We start from the raw sequence: 11,899 nt of genomic DNA on the forward strand, positions 1-11,899 counted from the left end.
GTAAACATTATTATCTGTTCTTTGCAGGAATCCACAAGGCAGGACAAGAGCAGCCTGCTTCAGAAGGAGCTGCGGAACAAAGAACAAGAATTTGAAAAAATGCTCTATCATCAGAAAAAGGTGGATATTTTATCTATGTCTCCCTTGACATTGCTACATTGGATTTGCTCGTCATTGAAGCAGAAAGAGTGCTTGTTGTAACACTCTTGCTTGAGTCCTAAACAAGAATGAAATCCTCAGTATCTGTGTGTGCTCAGTAGATACAGGGGTGCACTGGCATGCCTATCTCATGTACATCCATAATGCCAATCTATTAGATTCCCCATTGAAGTGGCTGGATGTGTCAGTTTGGTGCCAGAAATGATGCTCATTATTATTCCAAGTCACTCATGCCTTACACAGGTCTGGAGCTGGATTAGGGTCCAGGTGTTTGAGTTACAGGTAGCAAAAGAAGAAAGAAACCCTGATGGCAAAGGAAGGTTTGCTTTAGATAATGCTAAACCCAGTTGCTGCAGTCTTTTGTACTTCTCTTCTGAAGTACTTATTCTTCACCATTTTCATCCACCAGAGGCATTTGATCCCATTGGGTACTTATTTCATGTTGTTGTGTGCCTTCAAGTCATTTCCGACCTATGACAATCCTAAAGTGAACTTGACAAGACTTGTTCAGAGGTTTGCCATTGCTTTCCACCGAGGCTGAGAGCATGTGACTTGTGCAAGGTCAACCAGTGGGTTTCATAGCTGGGCTGGGAATCGAACCTTGGTCTTCTGAATCATAGTCAAACTCTCAAACCACTATGCCACACTGGCCCCGATACTTATGTGCCATCTATAGTTTGGAATTCCTTCTGTATCATTACAGTCACCAGCATTTCATTGCATGTTGTCTTAAGAGTGGCAGTGGATGTGAAAGCTTTGTCTACAGTGTTTCATGTGACCAGCTATTTTCTTCATGAAAATAATCATGGGATGTTGAGGTCCTCAAGTGAAGAGTGTTCAGTGTGTGAGCTACACCTGATTCATAAAGTACTTGAATAAAGGATGATCATTTATGCTACACACATTTCCTTTCCCCAGTAGACCTATGTGAATGAATGGACTTGTCGGGCTCCGCTAATTTAGTGGGCCTGCTCTTAATAGGTGTTACAGGCCAAATTATTTAGTTGTCAACTTTGTGCCCTGGCCCTTGGGCATATAACCTTAAACGTATAATAGTTATTAATATGCCATAGAGACTAAAACATGGCATAAGATTTAATGCAGGCAATTAGAGCTGGGAGAAGTGTGTCAGTGAAAACGCTTCATCTTTCATATCACTCTGGGAAGAACAAGGCAAATGCCTATGTCCTAGACTAAAACCTCTCAATTTCAGAAGGAGAGAGTTAGTACACACCTGATTTCTGATTATTTTCCTTAGCAATCTGATAAGAGCTAATAAAAAAGAAAGTTCAGATAAGAGTTCTTATCGACTAACCTTCAACCATAATTCTCCAACATCTGAAGAGAACGCAACCAATCTGTCTCTTTCTAGATATGGTTTGTTCCTGATAATTTGAATAGTCTGATATTGTCCTGGACCTGCTACTCAAACAGGCTGTGATACTGTTAAGGCTAATACTAAATTGAGATATGCCCCCATTTGCTTGAAATGAATTTTTTTATTGTAGTGTATGCGTTAATATTAAACAACACTCCGATTAACCCTTACATGTAAACAGATGAGATTGTAATCTGTCATGAGCAAGTGACTAAATTATATTAGAGGATTATGATTGATATAAGGGACAGGGTGTGTACATGTGAAAGCCTTTATATCTGTATAAGGTCTGCACGACACCATAGAATTATGGAAGAATCTGATGAGGCTGACTGAAGTATATAGTCTTGATGTTAACCTATGTGTAATTTAGTATAAAGCCTGTTAAAGCAATGAATAGAAAAATAAAGTCTCTGAAATGTTCTGATGAAAGTATAACATCTTGATGGCCCAGATAATATGTGATACCTATGTGTACCCGTTTGTCTTCCTTATTCATGGATTTTTTTATCCACGGATCACAGACCCATGGCTTCAAAATATTTTTAAAAGTATAAATTCCTAATAGCAAACCTTGATTTTCCATTTTATATAAGAAACACCCTTTTCCTTTTCCATTGATTTTAATGGAACTGGCAGCATCCATGGATTTGTTATCCCCGGGGACCCTGGAACCAAACCCCCCCCGCGGATAACAAGGGCCCACTGTACTGTATGAAGTTGTCTAGTGTCCAGACCTTGCTATGCCTGCATTTTTCTCTTGGTTGAATGTATTTTTATATATCTATGGTGGCTTTATAGGCGCCCCCTTGGGGTGGCCTGTACCGCCCTTTCCCCGACGGATCGGGGCCTCAGCTGCCACCGCGGCAGCCCTGAGGTCCCGATCCGCCACTTTCCCAGGCCGCATGGAAGCGGCAAAGGTCACTTCCCCACAGCCTGGAAAGGGGTGTTCCTTTGGGCTTCAAGCCCCAAGGACACCCCAAACAGTGGCGGGGGGGAAAAGAGGAAAGGGGCCGCTCAGCCCTTTCTCTTTGTGTTGCTGGCGAAGCCATGTAAAGGAGCTCCTTCCGGTGCCATGGAAGGGCGCCAGGATGTTCACATCCGCGCCGCTCTGTTGGAGGCGGCGCGGCCGTGAATCCAATGGCGGCGCCCATGTAGAATGGGTGCTGCCGTTTGTACATACCTGTACGTACTAGGGTGGGGGCGTCTGAAGAGATATATATAGTTCAAGCGGCCCTTTCCAACGGGCCTTTTAGTACGTACCGTGTACTTACTAGGGTGCCCAGGGGCATCTCTCATATATATATCCGGAAGGAATTCCAACTTTAAGAACACTCGAGTGACATTAACTCAGTTTAGCCAGCATCATGGTTAGGTACTCAGATACCAGAAGTTGATAATAGGACCCCAGATAGAATCCAGATTTAGTGGCCAGTGTCAAGCACCCACAATCCTCTCTCTAATAAATAAGAGGTGGGGAACCATCTGTTTCTAGGATCTCAAAATAGATTTAGTCTCTGGCCGCAGCTTAGAATGGGCAATTGCTATACCTTCAAGGGACTGAGTTCACCAAGGGACATTCCAAATGCAGAAGAGAGATAGCATGCAGTAATACACTGGGAAGTCTGCATATGTCTGCCCACCCACCCCAGTCTCTAAATGCAGTTACCGCTTTTGTAACCTGGAATGGAATGGTATAGCTTTGGGCCATATGAGATCAAAGGAGATCTAGGTGTCCTCATACCATTGCCATTTTCCCTCAATACTGAGAATTATGCCTCCCCACCTCCAAAGTTATAACTCTTCGTTAATTCTCTTTTGCTCCTGCTCCTGATTCAAGATAGCATTTAAAAATAAAAAATAAAGTTATCTCCCAGAAATTCTGGGTGCTGTAAAATGCCTGAATGCAGCCAACAAAAGTCTCAGGGGATCAGAATAAGGCAGGGGCAGCCTGAGACCTTTCTTAGCTGCCTACCTTTGTGATAATCACCAAGAGTGGTGGTAAATTCAAATACAAAACAAATAACACACATTAAAACAACCATTACAACGGGGAACATTCTCTCTCTTTCTCTATCACTCTCACACACAAAATGTTTACTTAGCAGCTTCTAAAATCTCATTCAAGTTTCCCAAAAATTCCTGCAACTTGTGCTTGCAACATAACTGGTAGGAGCTGTGGATCAAGAATATTTTTCCCTCTTTAATTTTATTCCTGCCTTTTGCTTGTCAACAGCATCATGAGTAGCAAGAGGAATATCCTTTAGTGGAAACACAGGTATCTTCTTCTGGCTCATCTTCACATTGGGGTATGTCTTTATGGTAGAATCTACTGTGCATATATCTCATAAACATTACATTTCACAGCTGCACCCATGCAGGACTCACACACAAGTTGCTATTGGGAGGAAAATCCCACTGTAGGAGAGGTACAAAAGGGACAAAGCAACCCCACCACCACCATTTTCAGATTTTAATTATGACTTGCATAACTAGGGGAACCTGGAAAGGCATAGCTAAAAGCAGGACCAGACTAAACCATTTTGTTGGCCCAACCACAGGATAAGATGGCAGTCTCTCCCATCTGGCATATCAAGCCCAACCAGACAGGGGTGAATCTTCTTACTTCAAACCGATAAAAAGACATTGCACCTGAAGACAGGAAATTAACTGAAAGGGTTTTAGGGCCTGCCATACAATATACGCTGCTCTGTTCTCCACCACAATGCTGCCACTGCCTACCCCTACCACTTGCGACAGCCATCTCATTCTGCCCAAGGAATGGGCCGCTTTGGCCACAAGCTTATGTGGCAGGAGAATCACAGGTGATCATCCATGGTAGAGACCAGTTTGAGGGATAGCCTAGGAAAAGAGTTCCCCTGGCCAGAAGAAAGGGTATTCCTTGGAGACAGTTTGATGGTTCAGCTTTAAGAATGGAGATTCTGCAATGTTCTTCTGATTGTCAGTTTTTATGTCCAAAGCTTAAATTGTGCAAAAGAGTCTTTCTTGTCTTTGGGTCCAAGGAACACCTCTTTCCTGTCCAGTCATCAGAAGTAGGTGGCCCCTATCAGCCCTTGTAATTGCCTGGGTTTTGAACACACAGGTTTTTTCAACATTCAGAAAGATATACATGGACACACACGAGTCCATATGGAGGAACTATGAAACAATGAAACAACAATTCTTGGGTCAGTGTCCCCCATGGAAATGGAATGAGGCCAGGTGATGGCAGCAACAGCAGCAGGCAAAGGGAAGGTGACTGGAATTAGGATTTTCTTTCTCAGACTAACCAGCTTCTTGGCTTCAAGCATCCTTTCATCTCTCAGCTTCTTGTTCATCTCCCTGCTCCAAGGAAAAGGAGGCATATATAAATAAGGTGTGATGGTTGCTCTAAACACAATGCACATACTTGTCTCTTATTTGTTTTTGTGTGCTTTCAAGTTTTTTCTTGTTTTATGACTACTCTAAGGCTAGCCTACCATGGGGTTTTCTTGGCAAAGTTTGTTCAGAGTGGGTATACCTTTGCCTTCTGAAGCTGTGAATATGTGACTGCTCAAGGTCACCCAGTGGGTTTTCATGGCCAAGCAGGGATTTGAACTCTGGCCTTTAGAGTTGCAGTCCGACACTCAAACCACTACACCACACTGACTCATTATTCCTATAAAATCCCAACTATGGTGGGCAATTCTCAATCTTGGAAACATGGGGAACAGCAAGAAAGATGAGAGACTAATCCTTGCACAGCTAAAGAGTCATATTCAGACAGTACTCTGGCAACCCTATGACCTCAAGGAAAGTTTAGAAAGCATTTGGGCTACAAATCCCAGAATCCCTCAGCCAGCTAGAGAAACACCCATTTTCCTTGTGCTTTTTCTCATTAAACCTATCCTGTAATGATTCCTCCATAGCCCATCATTCTGCCTTCCAATAATGGAGCCCTCCCTATCACTTGCCATATCATGTCCCCCATAGTGATATCCCGTCATTTTATTCAAATGATATCCAGTATCTTTATTCCAAAGCACATATACTGTAATTCACTAAACAATTGAACAAGCCTTAGAGTATTTCAAATTAGACTTCTTACCTAAGAAGCTCCAGTTGTCTCGGAGGGCTTTGTTTTTCTTTCTGCATATTTTTAGAGACTCTAAATATCCCTGTGTTAAAGGTAAAAAAGACTCTCTGTGAATTAACCATCACAGTTTTGTCTTTGTAAGCATTAATAATATGATCAAAATCCCAGACCGGATGGCAGCAATTGAGAATGGAGGCTGGGCTAATAAATGTGCATTATAGAAGCACACTGGATCCAGGTTCTTCCCTCCACCACTCCCTTCTTCTTCTGTGTCATGTCTTTTAGTTGTAAGCCCGAGGGCAGGGAACCGTCTATCTAAAAGATTCTATGTAAAGCGCTGTGTAAATTTACAGCGCTTCATAAATAAAGGTAATAATATAATAATCAATGGCATACTGATGTAACCACTGACAGTACACTTCACTTCTCTCTGCCTCATCTAGATCTTAGCCTCTTAGAGAAATCCCCAGTTGCAAAGCATCTCACCCTTTTATAGCTCTTGGGAACTAGTTACTTGTAATATTGGTTCATTTACTCAATAACTAAGCTATAGCTAAATTACACTATGACTGTAACTTTAAAAATGATACCTCATTTTTTTTTGCAGTGTAACTATTTACTTACTGTACTTTTATACTGGGATATAATTTATTGTCAGTGCTGGAAAGAATATAAAGTAATTCAATATGCTATTGTTAATTAGTCTGTTAAATAAATTGCTAGGGTTTTACAAAGAACTGGGATTTATAAAAAGATGGCCTATCTGGTTGTCACTGACGCCTTCTGTGTGGCAATTTGTTACGACTTCTTCACTATTTTATTTTTGTCCCTTTTAAGTGACCCTCCTCAGCCAGCCACTTACCAGATGCAGTGCATAGAGGGATTGTAGTGCAATGCAGCTGGAAACACGAGGTTAGGGAAAGCGGTTCTAAAGGGATGTCCTAAACAGGAATCTAATAATGTTGTTAAATTAAAATTTTGTCACTGATATGATTGTATCTTCTTCTACCCCTACCATATGTGTATTGTTCATCATCCTTCAAAGCCATCAACTGTTTGTCTGGTAAGATTCAAAAAGTGAATAATACTGAGCTCACTCCAATGAGAAAAGAAGGTTAGAAAGATCTGTTGGTGAATCAAGGATGAAGAATTCTTCATAAGAATATTTTGAGTGCCTTTGAATGCAGGATTGGGGGAAATGTTCTGTATATGGAAAGAAGCACTCAATATTTCTTTGAAGCTTTTCATCCTTGATTCATAGAATCATAGAGTTGGAAGAGACCATAAGGGCATCCAGTCCAACACCGCCCATGTAGCAATTCACCAACAGATCTTTCTAAGCTTCTCTTCTCACTGGAGCACTATTCACCTTTTTGAATCTTACCAGACAATTTCTCCCATACTCCTGAATAACTGCATCATCTCCTCTCCCTCACCTAGAATCATAACATTGTTTTCAATGCATACTTTTTTGTATGCAAATGCCAGAGATCCCAGGTTCAGTCCCTCTCATCTCAGGTTTCTAGCAATCTTAGTCCTACCACCCACCTGCTCTTTAGTCAATCACTGTGTTGGTAACAAGCAAATAATTTGTTGGTTTCATTAGGGGAAGGACAAATGAGTTAGCACAAAAGCCAGTTAAATATAATTAGTGATTTTTCAAGGTTGATAGCATCAGATTACCCAACAAATGAACTTGTTAAGCCTAGTAAGGGAGAATGATTAGTATTCACTCATATTGCCCAGCTCTACTTTCAATAGTATGGGGATGTGGCTTCACTAAATGGTAGAGGAATAATGCTGAATGGCTGTGCCATGGCTGCCTCCCTAACTTCGAGGGGGCAGTGCCTTTTCTTGCAGATCTAGGGAGCTATGGGTGCTGCTGCTATTGCATCCTCCTCTTCCTTGGGTGGAAGAGAAGGCAGGCTTTGATATCACACCCTTGTCTCCTCTAGTGGGGGTCTGAGGGTGCGTGACTAGAAGGGGGGTTGATGGATTATGTTAAATGTACTGGAGTTGGTGAGTGAGGTGTGAGGATGGGAGCCGTGGGATGGGACAAGTCAAAGTTTTTTTTTTCTAATTTTCATTTCTTTTTTATTTTTTTATTTGTTCCCTATTGTCTTATTTTGTTTTTTTATTTATAACTCTTTAATTTTTTTCTTTCTCTTATTTTTTTTTTTTTTTGTTTATTTTTTTTTTTCTTTTTTTTCTTAGTTTTTTTTATATTTTTTTATTTGTATTGGTTTTTTTCGTATAATTTGAGGTGGCTGTCTGATTGCCAGTCTCACAAACTCTCCAGCAGCAAAACATTTCACACATGGAGTCTTGCACAATTGGGAGGGTCATTGACAGTATCCCCCATCAATGAAAAGTGGATGCAGCAGCTGCAGGTTGGGGACAGAGCAGAAGTTGCAATATGTGATAGTTATTGCTTAACAGCCACTTTTTTCGCCATGTGTCGAAATGATTGCATCTGTGTAAATGGTTTTGGAGATCTCTTTCATTACCTAGTAGGATATATTTTACAGGTAGTGATAGTAGATTCTTTAGTTGCATCCGTCTTGGCTTTCAGAACTAGCAAATAGATTGAATACTCTCTTGGAAAAATGATTGCCTTGATTGCAACAGTTAACTGTTTCATGATGTCATAACTTTCTGAACATTAACATTATTGATTGTTGTGACCATAATGCTGGCACATGTCCCTGTGTTTTGTTCCAAGACTGTTATGGCCCATGGGTTTTGACATAGCGTTTTTAAATTAAAGTACTCTAGTACATGCCTATCCAAGTCACTGACTCACTGTGCGTTCTCCCCGCCCCCAATGTGAACGAGAAAGATTTTCATTACAGTTCATGTGGAGGAAAGGAAACATATTATTTTCTAAGTGGTCTCTGAGACTTAAGGTTTTGAGTCGAGGAACGACACAACTGTGCATTTTCAAATGTTTAAACTCAGGACCTCTTGGAAAGCTGATGGAAGATGTTTGTGGTTTACACTTCATATTAACTGCCACAATCCAGAAAACACTGCTCTTACTTTCCTCCTTCAATAATGCACACTCCCTAGTCCCTGGAGCAAACCCAGCCCTCTCTTGTGAGATGGGGCTGGGGCACCTTTGTCCGGTTTAGAAGCCACCCTGAAATGCATGTTTCTTCTGTGCTCCTGCTCTAAGCTGGGTTCGTCTGTAGCTGCTGAAGGTGCCTTGGGCTACCTCCAGCTCCCACTTGCTTCTCTCCAGCGGTCCAGAGGTTTTCGTTTCGAATCTGTAGCCTCTCATTTTGCACCCTCATTCCAGATGCTCATAGTTGAGACTGTAATGACGTCAGCTGGAAAAAATAAATAGAAACCCCCGCCCACACATATTAGAATGGACAGACTGAAACAGCTTTCATGCTATGTAGGGGGGCTTTGAGTATAAAATAATGTTAAAATATTTAATAAAAAACGTGGTAACAATGAGAGACATAACAAATACCAATACATATGAACTTATACCACTCCAGCATGAACATTTAAATAAATTAATAAAAGGCTTGAGACACAATATCCCCTGGTTGTTATATTACCCTTGTCTTCCTGTCCATCACAGTCTCTTTATGCCATGTGGCATCAGCCCAGTTATTAAAAAACGAGGTCAGGGAACTCGAAGGCAAAGTACAACCCCGCCTCTTTTCAAAACTAGGTACCTTTGAATGTGCATGTAGACACATGTTAGGAAAACTGTTGCCTTTCGACAAGATTAGACTACACCTCCCATCAGCCCCGGCTCGCATAGGCAATTATCAGTTATGGGAACTATAACTAAAAAATCACCCCATGACTTCATCTGCCATTCCATGGCAGAATCCTTATAATGTTTTTGATTTAATATTACTCATAAATCCTAATTCTGTATTTCGCAGAATGTGGCAGCAAGAGTTGAGACACACACAACTCTTAAAATTAAAATTATAACTTTAATTTATAGTCTCATACCCCCAGGCTAAATGCATTTACCTGTACAAATTTCATGTAGTTAATGAACATTTGGTAAGATGTGGGTTTTACAGAAATTTTTAAAAGAGTCAATTTTTTTAAAAAATGTTATTAAATTATTTTTAAAAAATAGGAAGCCTCTCCTTTTCCTCTCATGAAACCTTGCCCCTCATCCCATCTCTTCTGCTAAGGTCCAGAGTTCAAAGGGGCACGTCAAAAACCACAGCATATTTATGCCAAAAGGCAGATGTTGGATATCAGTTGTGGCACTCTCCCTTGAAGAGTGTCACATTCCCCCGTACACTCTGTGCAGGGGTCAGCAACCTCCAGCCCACGGGCCGGATGCGGCCCACGGAGGCCTGCCGAACCGCCCCTGCCTGCTGTTGCTGCCGCCCGCCGCCCGTCATGGCTTTTTGCCGCTCTGGACGCCACCATTTTGGGCGGCAAAATGGCGGCGCCCATAGCTGCCTCTGGGGGCTATGGGCACCGCCATTTTTTCACCCAAAATGGTGGCGAAGTCTTGCGCAACCTTGGGGAGATCACGCGAGACTTCACCGCCATTTTGCCACCAAAATGGTGGCGCCCAGAGCGGCAAAAAAGCTGCAATGGGTGGCCGCCGCGGCGGCGGGCCTCTAGGGGCCCGCTGCCATGCTGGTGCCCTCCAGGAGGGCTCCGCGATGGCAGGGGGCTCTGGGTGGCCCTTTGCCGTCGCTGGGGCCCTCCAGGAGGGCTCTGCGACGGCGGCAGGGGGCCTCTGGGTGGGCCCTTTGCCATCGCTGGGGCCCTCCAGGAGGGCTCCGACGGCAGCAGGGGGCCTTCTGGGGGTCCCTTTGCCGTTGCTGGGGCCCTCCAGAGGGCTCCGACGGCGCAGGGGGCCTCGGGTGGGGCCCTTTGCCATCGCTGGGGCCCTCCAGGAGGGCTCTGACAGCGGGCAGGGGGCCTCTGGGGGCCCTTTGCCATCGCTGGGGCCCTCCAGCAGGGCTCCGACGGCAGCAGGGGGCCTCTGGGGGGCCCTTTGCCATCGCTGGGGCCCTCCAGGAGGGCTCCGACGCAGCAGGGGGCCTCTGGTGGGGCCCGGTGCCGTAGCTGGGCCCTCCAGGGGCTCCGACGGTGTCAGGGGGCCTCTGGGGGGCCCAGTGCCATCGCGGGGCCCTCCAGGGGGCCCTCCCGCACTGGCGGCCCCCACCAGCTTTTTTGCCGGTGTCTGACAGGGCCTGGGGCCCCATCAGGTGCCAGGAAAGATGGGGAGGCCTGGCCCCCGGAGTGGGAAGCTCCGCCCCTGGCATGCGGCCCCGCCCCTGGGGTGGAAGCTCCACCCCCTGGCACGCGGCCGCGCCCGGAGGGTGGAAGCTCCATCCCAGCACGTGGCCCTGCCCTGGAGGATTGAAGCTCCACCCCTGGCTTCGGCCCCCCAGCTGCCTGAGGGGACAGCAACTCGGCCCCCAAGCTCAAAAAGGTTGCCTACCCCTGCTCTAGTGACTCCTCGGAGACGCTTATAGTTCTATCTTTATTGTTATGTTTTAAATGCTTTAAATTCTTTTAAATGAGGGGTACTTTTAATAGATAGTTATCTTTTTGAACCTGTTTTTACTATTATGTTTGGGTTTTAGCCATATTTTGTTTTAAGCTATGATGTGTCAGCCTGGATTACATACAGGAAGAAGGCAAGATATAAATTTAAAAATAATAAAATTAATAAAACAGGGCTCACAGGATCTTTTTATTTATAATTAAGTCAGAAAAGGGCTAAAGGTACCAGAGGATCCAGACATGAAATGAACTGAGAAAGCTCTAATCCCAAAGCTTCACTTCCTTCTCTGCTGTTCGCCTGAACCAATCCCCCTTTAGGCTTTTAAGCAGCCCAGGACAAATACTATACAGAAATGATCTTAACAGCCCTGATAATACAAACAATAGGCTTTATCTCGCCACTGCATTCCTTCAAGAGGATGTAATCATGCAATAAGGACATGTGTAAACAGAACAGATGGCCTTCTGCACAGATGCTCCACCTGGCTGGAGTTAAAAACATGAATAGTGTTGGAATCCATCACATTGTGATCCAGAAGTTAAACGAGGATGGCAGGCTTTTTGCAAAAGGAGCTCACCTAAGCATTGCATGTAAAGGTATTTCCTAGATGCCACCTGGCACAAGGCAGCACCTTGGAGACTCTGATGGGAACTTTACAAGGAGGTTTTTGGAGCAAAGTTTTATGGTGGGTCTCAAGTGTGATGCTAAGGAGGTTTTCATTACTTTAAGTCAGCCAAGAATGAGAGTTATGAAGAAAAAACAAGGACAACTCCACAGT

General features: G+C 43.8%; 2 protein-coding genes across 2 annotated transcripts in view; one reads left to right on the forward strand and one right to left on the reverse strand.

Moving 5' to 3' along the window:
• The window catches only part of SLC25A22 (solute carrier family 25 member 22), a 723,963-nt gene that overhangs the window by 280,207 nt on the left and 431,857 nt on the right, over nt 1-11,899 (reverse strand). The gene's annotated exons all lie outside the window — the stretch shown is intronic.
• Nucleotides 1-11,899, forward strand: part of CRACR2B (calcium release activated channel regulator 2B) — a 76,230-nt gene that overhangs the window by 33,030 nt on the left and 31,301 nt on the right. The window contains 1 exon segment of the mRNA XM_042466420.1: nt 2-120. Coding sequence (XP_042322354.1) covers nt 2-120 — 119 coding nt within the window.

This window comes from Sceloporus undulatus, chromosome 1, assembly GCF_019175285.1.
Source record: "Sceloporus undulatus isolate JIND9_A2432 ecotype Alabama chromosome 1, SceUnd_v1.1, whole genome shotgun sequence".
Lineage (NCBI taxonomy): Eukaryota > Metazoa > Chordata > Lepidosauria > Squamata > Phrynosomatidae > Sceloporus > Sceloporus undulatus.